Raw genomic sequence first — 15,088 nt, 5'->3', positions numbered from 1 at the left:
TGGATATTTCAGCTGCTTGAAATAATCTGTTCCCCCTACATAAAATGGAAACAAATTAATTTACCTGCAAGTCCTTAACTGTGTTTAATCCTTTCATCATCAACAATAAATCCTGTGATTTTGATAACATTTGCTCTTTATTTGCCAAAGTTAGCAGGGGGAAACAAAATATTTTAGCCACCCGAAATAATCTGTTCCCCCTACATAAAATGGAAACATCATCAACAATAAATCCTGTGATTTTGATAGATAGATATGTGTGGGAAGCCCACCAATTGAAAAAAATTTATGAGTGAGTTGCCTGTTCCAGAGTTTGCTGTGATTGAGTGTGTTGTGTGTTTGTCTCAGGTTCCTAAGTTTGCTGTGGTGTGCTAGTAGTTTATGTATGTTGAACAATGTTTAATAAATTACATTTTGAAAACGCAGCATCCAGAGCATTTCTTCCACTGCGCCTCTCTTCCTGAAGTCTCAGGAGAATCCCCATAAGTTTAAAAAACAGCAACAACAAAGGGCCAATGCTGTCCATAGCGCTTTAGTTGTTTACACAACTTGCGCTAAGTTTCGGAGAAAACTTTCCTGGATATCTCCATTGTAGTAGTACCTTAGTACAAGAGAGAGCTCACTTTTTTTCTTTTTCTGTAATTTCAGTTGGCACCATTTCTGCTAAACAATCCAGAACCTCATTCTGAATGATTTTGCTTGTGTATTTTGCATAATGAATGGAAGTAAACCTTCTTTTAACAGCTTTGTCGGGGTTAGCGATTGTTTCTAGAATTGCCTTGAAGTTCACTTTATTATCTGAGTCTGCAGACTCATTATGACCTCTCTGAGCCAAGTTTTGAGTGGCAGTAAGTAAAAGCACTTCCCCTATTGTTTTTATGTATTCCCGATTTTCTTTAACCTGCCTGTTGTGCTCCTTGTTTAAGACATTGACCAGTGTTGCATTAGCTGCTGCAGCTTTCTGATAGTCCCTCCATGTAACCATGGCTTGTTTATGCCGCTCAGACCTTGCATGCAATGCAAAGCCCCGCTCTTTAAAAGATGCTTTCTTCCAGTTTTTGAAACCAACTGGTGAGTCGAAGACTGTGTCTGGGCTATTGGGAGGGCTGAAATGTCTGCAAGCATAATAATACGCAGAGTCCACCTGTTTTGAATATGGAAGCCAGGGGTGGATTTGGTACCAGGCTGCCTTGAAGCTACTCCTCCTGTCCCCCATCAAGGTTCGTGGAAACAACTTTAGGTCTGGCTGCATTGGTGGGTCTTCTTTACATTTGCTGATGTCTGTGGAGAACCCAAATATATGTAAATAAACATTTATTGTGCATAGACACAGCACATAAGCTGCACTGACACTGCTTAAACACACACAAAAACTCTTTCTCTATTGTCTAAATTGCTTCACTGTATTCAATAATTAATGCTATTTATTACTTGTGGTTATTAATTGCACTTTTATTGTAATCTGTACATTCTTTCATTGTATTCTAAAGCGTTATGTATTCTAAGACTGCAAATTAGCTGAAGCTTGATGTCTTATATGAATCACATTTTCCCATTTTTAAAGCCAGTAATGTATGTATTGTCCCTGTTAAATAAACATTAACAAACAAATGTTTTGTTTTGTTTTCAACATCACCAACCTGTTGGTCCAGCACTTGTGATGCACACATTTTCTCTGTCTGTCTCTCAAACTCTGCTTGTATCTCAGTCTCAGCTTCCTCACTCTCAGGATCTTCATTTGTCTCTCTTCAGCTCTCTCACCAACATCATCTGGCTCTGTTTCAGAGGCTGCCTCATTCTTATTCGTCTTTCTTGTGTAGAAATAGGACGTAATGCCCTTTTTTCTCTTCATTTTGCACTATACACAACATACAATGGAGAAGAATACACAACACTCCAGCAACCCAGCAGTTTAAATAACATTTAATATAGGTTGCGAGTTAAGCTAAGGTTGACTAGCGTTAGCTAAGCATGTAATCAATTCAAGCTGACGAAAACACATTGGTTCCACCTTTTGTATTGGCGCAATATAAAAATATTAATAATTACTGTATAATCTTCGTTCAGAGGAAAGGCCACTGATGGGTTCAGACTCTGTTTTATGGGGGCACTGGCCCCTACTGCACCCACCCCAGAACCGCCATAGCTTGGAAAGCAGTAAATCTGCTTTAAGTTGAGATGAGACAAACTAAGATAAAGCCAGAAAAAATGAGACTGGACAAAGGAAAAGCAGCTATCCTGGATCCAGTAAGGAGCCATTTATTTGGTGATAACAGAAGAAGCGATTTGGGTCTGGTAATAAAACTTCAACTCATGCAAGTTGTTCAAGTTGTCCAATCTGATACTTCCTTGTTAATTTGACAGCCTGACAGAATTGTTAACCTCATCTTTGTCTCAATTCTGAAGAAAATAATTCATTAAAATAGTCAAGTTCTTTGCGTGTATAATTTTCAAACAGATTTTAATCAAACATTCTGTTCAATGATTCTCATATTTTGAATGAACTTATAATCAAAGTTCTACTATAGTTTATGAAACGGTTAATTGTTACATCAGAATATTATGTAGTTATATCATTGTAAAATTAAATGAAGATGTTCAGATATTTCAAAATAATTGCTTAATTCTAAATTCAGAATATTATTCTTAAGTTTTCAGAGTTACTTTTATTTTTATTGTGTTGATTTTTAATTGCTTGTTTGTTGATTATTATATTTATGTAGTTTAATTTCATAATACAATTTTAAAAAGCATGTTTGATCTCTTTTCTGGTATAAATATGATGTGCAAGTACCTGTGATGAATGGAGTCAGTATTCAGCTGTTGAGATTTGGTTAATGATCAAGGGTAAATAAATTAAGTCATACAAAAATTAAGCCCCTATAAGGTACAGTTGACCTGTTATTGATTAGAAAAGCCCATCTGGTACTCTTTTTACGAGAGCTATCACTTGAAGTAAAATGAATTGCAAGTATCACTGTTTTGGAATTTTACCTTTCTGCTACATTTAAATTAATCTATTGAAATATTAAAATAAATTAATAAATTAAAAAATAATGCAGTTCTCATGTTTTTTTGTGCTCTTCTTGTTTGTGCAGACACTGTTCCCTGGCTGTGATTAATGCTTTGGGAAACATAGCAGCCAACCTTCAGGCTGAACAGATGGTGGACGAATTGCTGGTCAACCTGCTGGAGCTTTTTGTTCAGCTTGGCTTAGAAGGGAAGAGAGCTAGTGAGAGGGCCTCAGAAAAAGGCCCAGCCCTGAAGGTATGATACAATTTTATCTTTGTTTCTGTGCAGCTAGCACTGATTGCATTGCTTATTTTTTAGCTTATCAGAACAAATGAAAAATGCATAACACATACTTTCCCAGAACATTTTGTCTATCCAGAGGACAATAAAAAAGCCTTGAATCCTGAAACATTTTAAACTATTTGCTACATCAGTTTGTGCATTTAAAAAAAAAACAAAAAAAACTTTCCCTAACTTACTTTATTGCATTTTTCAGTTTTTATATGAACACATTCAACTTCAATACAGTTTGCCATCACTTTGCCAGGTGCACAGTAAATCTCTAAGAACAAATAAAAAAAGACATTTTGCAAATATTTGGTATCTCTGCTCTGTGTATTTAATGACTGCAGTGAGCTCTTTTTGCACTGCAGATCCTTTCAAATCTGGGTTTCAAACTTGATACTGCTACTCTTAGCTCTTGCTCAATGTTAAGTTGGGAGCTGTACTTTGCTTTTAGTGCAGCAACAGTAGAAAAGCCCATCTCACAGAGGTATGATGTTGCAAAGGGTAGTAGAATGTTCAATATGTCCAATGAGTTGATACTCCCTTTCCACACCCAGCCAGAACTCACTCAGTGCCTGCGATGTAAACCTCAGCCTCAGGGTGGAGTCAGAAGACATGTCAATCAGCTGGTCCTCTTCTGCAGAACTAAATTTGGTAGGAGCTGTTGCACTGAATGGATCCCTCACCTAGTCATACTGAGAGCTATCACCAGGAAACTATTTTTTGAAGAATCCATTTAGTGATGAGATATGCTACTTCAGACATGGAATCACTGTGGTTACATCATAGCCATCAAGTCCAGCAAATTCACTCATGTTCTCAAATGGAGCAGTATTTCCCTGGTCAAGTTGCCTTCCCCACGTCTCCAACTTTTGAGTGAAGGAGCTGATTTTGTCTGTGAGGTCTAGAAGGTGCTTGTTTCTGCCTTGAGATGTAAGGTCTCCAGGTGCTGCCTTAACTTATTTGGTTTCATGCTGTCCGCTGCCAGAGTTTTTAACTGGTCTTTCCTCATTTCCGATCGTATTCACGGTAAGTCCAAGGGCTATATAGGTTTTGTTGTATTTTCAGGTTTTTTTCTGCTGCCTGCTGTCACTTTCTTTAATAGCCTCTGGCGCCTCTAGCACCATTTTTCTCTTCTTCGTCATACATTTCTTCATCCTTCCTCTGTCACCTCTGATGGGCTATTGCTTCTACTGGCTTAAACTTGATTAGTTTGAACACTGCTGCCACCTAGTGGCAGGAGGCTTATTTATCATTCAAGCATAAATGGAAACATTAATACTGAAAAGTCCTCTTGTCTCTTTGCTGTCGATCCCCACCCCCACCCCCCCAACACTTCACCGCGCCCCCCTGGAGGGGTGCCCCGCTATTTCAGAAGTACTGCAGTGCAAGTGTTAAGTCCCGTCTCTATATTATGTATGTGTATGTGTGTTATATTTAGAGCTGATAGTAATGACCATCGGAATATAATACGCTCAGGCCACATGCATTCTTAAAGTATCACAGAGGTTGTTTAGTTGAAAAAACTATGAGAAACTAAGCAAACAGTGTCATGGAAAAGTGTAGAGGTTTAATGTTAACGAAATGAAACTTAAAGTTATTATTGGATGTACATCTACATCTGGTTAATATTTGGAGTCAACCCAATTCAATATCGCTAACACAAAAATAGTTATAACCAGTGGCGGCTGGTGAAGTTTTCTCCAGGAGGGGCTATAAGTCCAAAATAGACATATACCAAAACATATACTAAGGTATCACACCAGTGTATTTACATGAATAAAAACAACAGAAGCAACATTATAATGTACATATGTACAAGTGCCTCCTGAACACATCAATACTGCAATACTTACAAAGATGGAGGTCTCCCAAGGCACAAGCCTGTAGGGCACATTTAGCGTTTATAAGACCCGTTTTCTTCCTTATAAAAATAAAAACTTTAGCGGAGAAAATACGTCAAATCTTGTTCTATGGTGAGAGCACTCACTACGTCACGTATTCTGAACGTACAATATGACGAAGATCAGATGTCTCACTCCGATTAGAATTTAAACCCAAACATTTTAACAGTTTTTTAGCGTAAATTTTCTTAAACTAATTATTAACTATGAACTTATTTATTACCTCGTTTATGTAACTTAGTCACATAGTGAACTTATTACTGTCTTTGAATAAAAGGCAGTACACCCGTGGCTGGACTTTTCAATCAGGCAAACTTTATGACAGATGGATGTGATGTCAGCCCCCATGGCGGGAGGCGTTGAAATGCAAACCAAGCTGCAGTCAGTTCTGGGCGCAACAGAAGCAACATTGTATTGTACATATAAATGCACAAGTGCTTCCGGAATACACCGATACTTACAAAGACAGAGGTCTCCCAAGGCACAAGCCTGTAGGACACATTTAACGTTTATAAGATCTGTTTTCTCCCTTATTTTTCAGAACTTTACTGGAGAAAATACGTCACAGCTTATTTTATGATGCGAGCACTCACTACGTCATGTATTCTGAACGTACAATATAACGAAGATCAGATGTCTCACTCTAATTAGAATTCAAAACCAAACATTTTAACAGTTTTTAGCATAAATTTTCTTAAACTAATTATTAACTATGAACTTATTTATTACATTGTGTATGTTACTTAGTCACGTAGTGAACTTATTACTGTCTTTGAATAAAAGGCAGGACACCCGCGGCTCGACTTTTCAATCAGGCGAACTTTATGATAGACAAATGTGACGTCAGCCCCCATGGCGGGAGTCCCACGCCCCAGCGGCGGGATTGAAATGCGGTGAAATGTAAACACAGCTGCATTCAGCTCTGGGCGCAGGAGAGGCGTGCCCCAGAACGATCCTATCTCTTGTATTGAAGAGGAGCTACTGCGCATGTACAACTTTTAACGAGAGTCTATGGGCAAAGATTTTTGCGCCCCGGGTGGAGATACGTCACCAATCAGACAATGTCGATGAACGAAACAACTTTACTTATCATTAACTATAAAATATTTATCTTACACAACTAAAAATATGTATACATATATTTAGAAATATTTTTATGTGATTATTTTATTTTTTACGTCTTATTCAAGGTAATGTGAGTGGTGGGGCGGTGCCCTTGCGCCCTCTATTGGCGAGCCGCTACTGGTTATAACTCTTAGCTCTTACTGCTTAAAATTTTGCACGCACGTTGGTTTAAACAATGTTTGTCTGCCAGCAAAATATTTCATGAATCACTGGATGGATTTTAATGAATCTCTTAGAAAGTAATCATTAGATAATATACTGAACATTTAAAATTAATTGTCTTTTGGATTCAGTCCAGTTCAAGATGGCTGCCACAGCTATTCAACATTGGCTAACAGAAAAATGGCTATACTTTAGTAGCTAAATTTTGGTATGGAAGTAGCTTAAAATCATCCCCAGCACATACGCTGATTGTGACATCTCGTTGTTTCATGAGATGACAGACATTATTTTCAAGGTTTAACCAAAACAGCTACAACGCTGTCATTTGTCATCATAATATTAGCTTAGTCTAAAACTCTGGCATGAAAGATGGTGGATAATATGCATTCATTGTAGGAATGCTAGGACTTTAATCTATATATTTGCTTTTAAATGTTTTCTCTGACAGTTCTCTGTCTAACTGGTGCAATAGAAAGTTTAGAGATGGCCTCATGGAGGTTGAGCTTCAGCTCCCAGTTGGAATTTCATTCAAAATAAAGAAACTTTTGCCTTGTTTTTATGATTAAAAACCTTTTTTGTTGTTGTTGTTGTTGGTTGACTCAGTTGTTGAGTTTGTTTGTTTTAAGTGAGATGTATGAAGTAGCTCTTCATCAATCAAACTGAATGTAATTTCTTTCTTTCCAGGCATCCAGCAGTGCTGGAAACCTTGGTGTTCTGATTCCAGTTATTGCAGTGGTAAGCGATAGGAATATTTTCACCTTTTACAACTTTGATCATTTGATTTAAGTACTTGGTGTACTTTTTATGTTCAGAACTTTCAAACATAAGTTCAAATAAAATAGTTTTAAGATCACTTGCCTTAATAACCAGAAAGGTGGTTGTTCTGCTTTTAGCTGACTAAGAGGTTACCGCCAATCAAGGAAGCAAAGCCACGTCTGCAGAAGCTCTTCAGAGACTTCTGGCTTTACTCTGTGGTCATGGGATTTGCAGTGGAGGGCTCAGGTTGGAAACATTTGCTCAGTTATTGAATTTATTTATTTTTTACACTGTACCTTCACTTACAAAAGTTTTATAGAGATTTTATTTAGCAGACTGAGAAGAAAATAAAGTAATGAAAAAATCTACTTTGGCAATTTCTTGACTTGATTGTAACAGTTTTCCTAACATCCTTACCTATATTTTCTGGTGTTGGCCCTTTTGCACCCTCTCTTTATTTGTAATAAATGACTAAGATACAGTATATTACTATGCAAAGGAGTTTTATCATTTTTTCCATAATAAATTACTAATAACATTCAAAAGCAAAGGTGTTATGCACCCATGCAGTTATGGGACATCTGTTCTCAAAACAAAATCATTAGGCTTTTTTTATTCTTGGTCTAATTCAGGAGTGGTGAAACTTTTCTTTTTCAGGACCATTTATATTTTCAGAAAGTCCTCTGAGTGCCACACTCAATTTTCAAATCCATATGATGCAACAATTAGAAATTATTAAATCTATATTATAAAACCCACAGTTCTCAGTTTTTTTGCCTATTTATTTTTGCAAACATTTGTAAGTTTCAGTTTCTAGGTAGTCATTTTTTAAAAGAATTCCTGCCTTTCAAAACTCAAAAGAATATAATAATAACAATGCCTCCAAAAATAAAATGAGCCATGTACACAAGATTGTACATAATATAATTTATTATTTTCAGATTTACATTTGTTTTATACTCAAAATCTCTTGCAGTGTCATTTAGCGTTTTTTGAATAGTTTTCCATATGAGTGATCCTGTGTGCAGCTGTTTTTCTGGACAAACTGATGCTTTCAAATAATTTCACTTTGTTGGGAGCTAGGAGCTCTGCAGAAGCAGTGATGCATTCCTTCACAATCACTTCCTCTGCATGAGGCTTTAGCTTCTTTGCTATTAATTCACTCTAGGGCTACAGCTTATGATTATTTTGATAGTCAATGAGATTGTTCAAACTTTTTTTGATAAGTAAACAATTGCTTTGGGTGCACATCCTTTATTGGGCTTTAGTTAACCTGCTTTATTCTGCTCAACTGTGAATATCACCCTGATTTCTCTGCATTAATGTAATATAACATTCCTCAGCAATTTAAAATAATAATCTTTCAAATAGATGAATCTGAAACTGATCAAATGTATTCATCATTTTACTTAATGTGACTATCACAAAAAATGAAACAATCAATACTGAGTCAAAGTCAAATAATTTTTGTAAATTTAAATAAAAAAGTGCAAAAGTGGAACCAAAACTACCCACAAATAGGTCTGGAAGTCCAAAAATGTAAAAACGTCATAAAATAAAATAAAATAAAATAACATCAGTGTGCAGTTTATTAAAAAATTTTTCATAAATTTATTGTTGCAGTGCAACATATATGCCAAATAAACCATATATCTAATAAAATATCTTCCAAAAAATAATATTTACATTTTGTGGAAGAGGTTTACCATTAGTTAACTCTAGTCTACTTTTTTCAATGCCAGTTTCATTAGTTTGTTGTGAAAATAGTTCTGTTGAACCAAAATTCAAAAGCAATGACTGATTTTTATTCATGGAATCTTAATAACTTTTTTTCTGTTGTTACTTTTGTCAAATTCAAGGTATTTTATTGAACTTCGTGGGTTTTTCTTTCTTTAACAAAAGGCTACAAACAAATTTGTTGCATCTGTAGATAGATACTTGTATTGATCTTAGAGTTTCTGTAAAATAGCATTATGACAATAAATAAACTTATTAAACTCATTAAAAAAAATCAATTAGTTGAATGTTTTTTTTTGTCCTGTTTGTCTTCATGCTGTAAACTTAATAAACTGGATGACACATCACAGCTGGGAGGTGTTGTGCAGCGCATGGACACATACATTTACCTTTTTCTCAAGACAGAAGCAAGTTATTGCAGACTTCTTTTAGTCCAGATTCAGTACAGTGACGAGTCATGTATGTCCTATAATCATTCTTGAACCCTGTCCTTTTCATTTTCCAAACATCCCCTGGAATTTGACATGCGCTGCTGTTGAAACCTCTAGGTCTTTGGCCAGAGGAGTGGTATGAAGGAGTTTGTGAGATCGCCACCAAATCGCCGCTGCTGACATTTCCAAGCGGAGAACCTTTACGCTCAGAGCTGCAGTACAACTCTGCACTGAAGAATGACACTGTCACTCCAGTATGAGTGCATACACACACACACGCACACTATGTATGTGATTGTGTGCATCTTCTGACTCTTGCTGCTTTATCTCAGGCGGAGCTGAATGATCTACGCAGCACCATCACCAACCTGCTGGACCCTCCTCCTGAGGTGGCTGCTCTCATCAACAAGTTGGACTTTGCCATGTCCACATACCTGCTGTCTGTTTACAGACTTGAGTACATGAGGTACATTACCATGATGAAACCTCCACTCCTCTGAAGTTCTAGGTTTTGCCTCACACGGTCTTTTCTCATTTCCTTAGGATGCTGCATTCTTTCGACTCGGATCGTTTTCAGGTCATGTTTCGATACTTTGAAGACAAGGCAATCCAAAAAGATAAGTCTGGTGAGCTGAGACAAACTGAAAACAGTTTTCAAACAAACGCTTCCTGTTACTCTACCACATATGTATTTTTGCAGGGATGATGCAGTGTGTGATTGCTGTGAGTGACAAAGTTTTTGAGGTCTTCCTTCAAATGATGGCTGAAAAGGTGAGTGGCATGTTTTTTTAACGTCCTAGCATTCCTTAAAGATATGCATATCGCCCGCCACCATTCATTCTAGAGTTTTAGACTAAAATCATTTTACTGTTTGTTGAGTAATGACGGAGCTGTAGCCATTTTAGTCAGACCTTGAAAATAAAGTTATGCAGAATCTCTCCTTTTTTTAATGTTTTTTCTATTGCAGGTTTTCAAACAGAAAGAGGGAACCATTCTGCTCAATTCAATTCATTTTACAAAGCGGGGTCAAGACAAGAAATTTAAAAAAACAAACAAAAAAAAAAAATATATATATATATATATGTCACATTATTTGCTTCCTTTTCCCATTTCTTCCTTATCTAGTCTCTATTCTCAGCTTTTAAATCCTCAAGAGCCATGTATAATTTGGAGATAAGTTTTTGGGTCCTTTTCAAGTCATTAATTTAATTAACCTTGATTGAGAGGTGTTGTGGAAGAAATCAATTTCCAGGCACTGGTACATGAAAACACTCAAACAGGTTTATGGTGCACGACATACAAAAAGTCTTGAAGACAATTAAGAATTAACGTCAGAGTCCCAGGTCCGAACGGGCAGCTCCGAATTAGAGCTCCACCACCAGAGTCCACTCAGGAGCTTATATCTAAGATATTAGAATGTTAGTAGGCGAGGAGGAGACAGGAAGCAAGGTCAGTCTGGTTTCAGTGAAGAGTAACAGGGTTATTTGTTGAAAACATAGAACATAGTCATGACTTGGAACTCATGCATAACATAGTCAAGACTTGGAATTCAGACATTACACAGTCAGGTGTTATCTTATAAAAACCTTGCCACCACAAGAGGTGTCCAAATATTCTTTCTTTATTTTTTGCCCTAGATAATGTAGTTTGTAGCAACTGGAGGTATCCATGGAAATCTTGATTATTTAAAGCATATCAATCCTTTAATTTCTGAAAACTCATTAGTGTTTTTTTTTTTTAAACTTCCCATCTTTGGCCCATTTTCCCGTTTTTTGAATATATTATGTAATTTATTTGGCTCGAAATTTGTGTCATAGGCAGTCAGCTTTACTAATCTTTACTGCCCCATCAAATTGTATTTAGTCCTGAGATTAGTCCAAATATCCAGAGGTACTTCCAGCCATGGGTTTATTCTTACATCTTACATCGTTTCTTTCCTTTGCAATTACTTGGGAGTCAATCCTAATTTTAGTATCCAGTTAAAGGTCCTATGTAATAGTGGTATTACTGTTTTTCTGTATATCTTGTACCATTCAGAGGTATATCTGTCAGCTCCAGGAGTCTTATAACTCTTGAGTTTAGAAATCGTCTATTTGGAATTCATTTTCTTGTTTAAGTTGAGCATACAACTGGTTATTATAAAATTCAAACCATTTATGAATTTCTTCTGTTTTGTACACCAGTTATTTGGTTTGTGGATCTCTCATTTTATAAACATTTCTTGTTGGCTGTTGTTTCTAAGTCTATATGCTAACATTTTTTCAGATTTACTTCCGGCCTCATAGTATCTTTGTTTGGTGAAAATCCTTTTATTTTTTATTTCTTGCAATAGCATATTATTTATCTCTGCCCTTTTCATTTTTATCTCATTCCACTTCCTTCTATCTAATGTATTTTTATGTTCCTTTTCCACCTTTTTTAAGTCAACTTGTAGACTTTTCAATTTTTCCCGTTTCATCTTTTATAAGTGTGACAATGTGGCTACTAATCTTCCTCTCATTACGGCCTTACAACCATACCACAGAAATGATGGACCAATCTCCCCATTATCATTCTCTTTTATTTTCTTCTTTTTTTTCTTTCAGCTAATCTCTTTTCAGGGGTCACCACAGCAAGTCATCCTTCTCCATCTAACTCTGTCTTCTGTGTCCTCTGTCCTCACTCCATCTATGTCCATGTCCTCTTTAACTGCATCCATGTATCTCCTTTTTGGCCTACCTCTTTATCTTTTTCCTGGCAGCTGCAGCTCTAATATACTCCAGAATTTCTTACCTTGTTTGACCATTTGGTAAATTCAAATTAAGTGTCCACATGGGGGTTTTCTATTCATTCTCCAGGTGGAGCTCTAAATTTACTGGGCTATGGTCCAATAAGTCCCTTACTTTAATCTCACATCTTTCCACCCTATATCGTTCCCGGTCAACCCTTAGAAAATAATCAGTCCATGAGTACAGGGAATGTGGTATGGAAAAATATATATAATCTCATTTATTTAGGTTAATTTCACTCCATATATCTGTAATTTCAAGTTCAGACATCATCTTGCAGATTTTTTCCCCCATTCTACTCTTTTACAAAACATTACCAGAAGAGTCTAGTAATGGGTTAAGTCTTTGGTTTAAATCACCTCTCCCATTCAAAGGTCCTTCTGCCTCTGTTGTTATTAGGTCAAACATTTGTTTAAAAAAGGATTACTCACAACCCAGAGGTGTGTAAACACTGATTAGTGTGACTAGTTCTCCTTCTGATCGACTTTTCACCAGAATAAATCTGCCTTCTTTGTTTTTACAATTTTGTGCATCTCAAAAGAGAGTTTATTCAAAATCATTATAGTCATACCTCTCATACCTTATATGATGCTGAAAATTCCTGGTTGAAACCATTTATTTTTAACTTCTCATGTTCTTTATCATTTAAATGCATCTCTCTGCTCTGTCTTTTTTCATTTTACTAATTATCTTTTCCTTTTTATTGGATTGAGTACTCCATTAGCATTATACATGGCGATTTTTATGTTTGTCATTTTCTGTAATTTAACCCCTATAAACTGTCCTTCCACCCTATTTGCTACAACAGAAGAAAACAGAATAACAACAAATAGAACATCAACAAAAGTATTACAGTTGAACCATCATTTAAAAAACTTCCAAATCAGAGGTCCAAAACTTGACCTTTTCAAAACCACCTCGTAGCTCTAAGGGATAGCCTCTGGTCTCTGTGGGCAGGGGGCCCTCTTGGCCTCAATTGGCCCTTTCCATATTGTCTAGAACTTTCAACAAAATAAGTCCCAGCCATAGTTTTTACCGAGGAAGAAGAAAACTCTCACTTATTGTCAGAAGTTTTTTTCTAGCTGGGTGTGTCATGTTACCTAAGCTGTCCTGTATACCACCTTTCAACTTGCTGGCTTCACGTTTTGTTCGTTACTGGTCATTCTTATGGTTGTCCGAAAAGCCTGCAGTCTTTGTTTATATCACAATGATGCTGTCCTGTCCTTATACAATTCTTCAACTCCGTGCCACAACTGCCAGTTGTCAGTTCTCTGTAAGTTCACCTACAGACTCAGTGACTTTTACCTGGAATCCTCTCTCTGCCATGTGTTACGTCCACCAAGCTCATTTGGTGGGGTAACATGAAAGGAGACCACACAAGGATTTTCTTACTTGAAGCAAAATAATAATTTACCAAATTATACCAAAGAAATAAAACCTGAAAAGGAATACCTGAAATGAAAAACCAAAACCAGATTAATCAAAAATCCACCAATAACCCAAAATAAGCAAAAGCTAAAACAAACCTAACAAACCAACACCAACCAGAAGATACAAACCCAAACAAATGGAGATCTCAGGAGGGAGAGGGAGAGCCTCCCTCCTGTGCTGCACACATGGCAGCTTTTAAGCAGCAGTAGCAATTAGGCCAACCAGGACCACCTGCAGAAGGCCTGCCTCCAAAACCCTGCAAGAAAAGGGCAGAAACCTACAGGGGCCATCACACGTCTTTGGTTGCCTCTGTTGCTGTGTTACAAACCTGTGTTTCACCTTCATAGAAGACATGGAGCCTTTCTGGGAATGGTGTCTGGAACCAAATCTTTTTCTCTCTTAGGATCTTCTTTGCCTCATTACATTCCTTTCACATTTTTATTACTTCTTGAACATAGTAATGGTCCACATTAACTCATTACCCTTTATATGTGAACCCTTTCTTTTCCCATGCACATTTGATCATTTTCTCTTTACACTTGTAACTCCATAGTTTGACAACAATTGATCATGGAGGTACATTGCCTGAGAGATGTGTTGACACTGCTCTGTGGACCCTCTTAATATTGAGTGTGAACGTAGGTGGCAATTCCAGATGTTCCAACATGCTTTCAGTCATTTCCCTCTGTGTTTTCGGACAGTCCTCTTGCTCAGGTCTTGCTCAGGTCTTGCCTCTGCTCTACGTACATTATGGCTCTTTTATGTCCATTAGCTATGGTGTTAGCTTAGCTTGTTTGTCCTTTTGTTTATCTTTTCCTTTTTGTGACCTCCCAAGCATCATACTTCAACCTTCTGGTCTTCCTTTTGTCATAATCCTAGCTCCAACTAATATCTCACATTATTGTACCTCAATTCTCATAATTAAGCCATGCAGGGCATTTTTGTTGTGTAATGTCAGGGAGCTTTGTTTCTATGCTGCCGCCATGTTTGGAGTTCCACCGAAGGTCCCTTATGCACAATCTCATGCAATATTGCAAGATGTCACGCTCAGAGTCTGTGTTGTGAATGATTCAGCTACTACCACTTTGAGATTTTCTTATAAATGTAAAGTGGATTATAAATAAAATTTGTTATCATTATTTTTACCACACCAAATGTCAGCTCAAAATCTGTACAATTGGCTGAGTTTTGGCCATTCTTGTGTTGACTAAGGTCAGTTAGCTATGGAAGCCATCTTGAATGAGGTTGACTCCAAAAGGGAATCAACTGTAGAGGTACATCGACTGATTACTTTGAGGGTTTCATTAAAATCAGTCCAGAAGTTTATTAAACATTTTGCTAATACTACAAACAAACATGTGTGCGTGCACACAGGCAAAAGCATAATTGTCTTTTCACCTTTGGGAATTAAAAATATAAAGAAAGAGCTTTTCTATAGGGAAACATCATCCTGTTTATCTTAAATAAAAATGAACAA

At 36.8% G+C, this 15,088-nt stretch overlaps 1 protein-coding gene across 5 annotated transcripts in view; it reads left to right on the top strand.

The window, feature by feature from the left end:
• pi4kaa (phosphatidylinositol 4-kinase, catalytic, alpha a) overlaps positions 1 to 15,088 on the top strand; it is a 222,391-nt gene that overhangs the window by 75,808 nt on the left and 131,495 nt on the right. For all 5 annotated transcript variants that reach the window (XM_037979490.1, XM_037979489.1, XM_037979492.1 and 2 more), the window contains exons 18-24: positions 3,099 to 3,267; positions 7,173 to 7,223; positions 7,382 to 7,490; positions 9,530 to 9,666; positions 9,745 to 9,878; positions 9,956 to 10,038; positions 10,113 to 10,183. In XM_037979490.1, coding sequence (XP_037835418.1) covers positions 3,099 to 3,267; positions 7,173 to 7,223; positions 7,382 to 7,490; positions 9,530 to 9,666; positions 9,745 to 9,878; positions 9,956 to 10,038; positions 10,113 to 10,183 — 754 coding nt within the window. The remainder of the gene's footprint in view (positions 1 to 3,098; positions 3,268 to 7,172; positions 7,224 to 7,381; positions 7,491 to 9,529; positions 9,667 to 9,744; positions 9,879 to 9,955; positions 10,039 to 10,112; positions 10,184 to 15,088) is intronic.

Source organism: Kryptolebias marmoratus, linkage group LG14, assembly GCF_001649575.2.
Source record: "Kryptolebias marmoratus isolate JLee-2015 linkage group LG14, ASM164957v2, whole genome shotgun sequence".
Classification (NCBI taxonomy): Eukaryota; Metazoa; Chordata; class Actinopteri; order Cyprinodontiformes; family Rivulidae; genus Kryptolebias; species Kryptolebias marmoratus.
The sequence above is the reverse complement of the archived record's forward strand: the minus strand, read 5'-3'. Positions and strand labels throughout refer to the sequence as shown.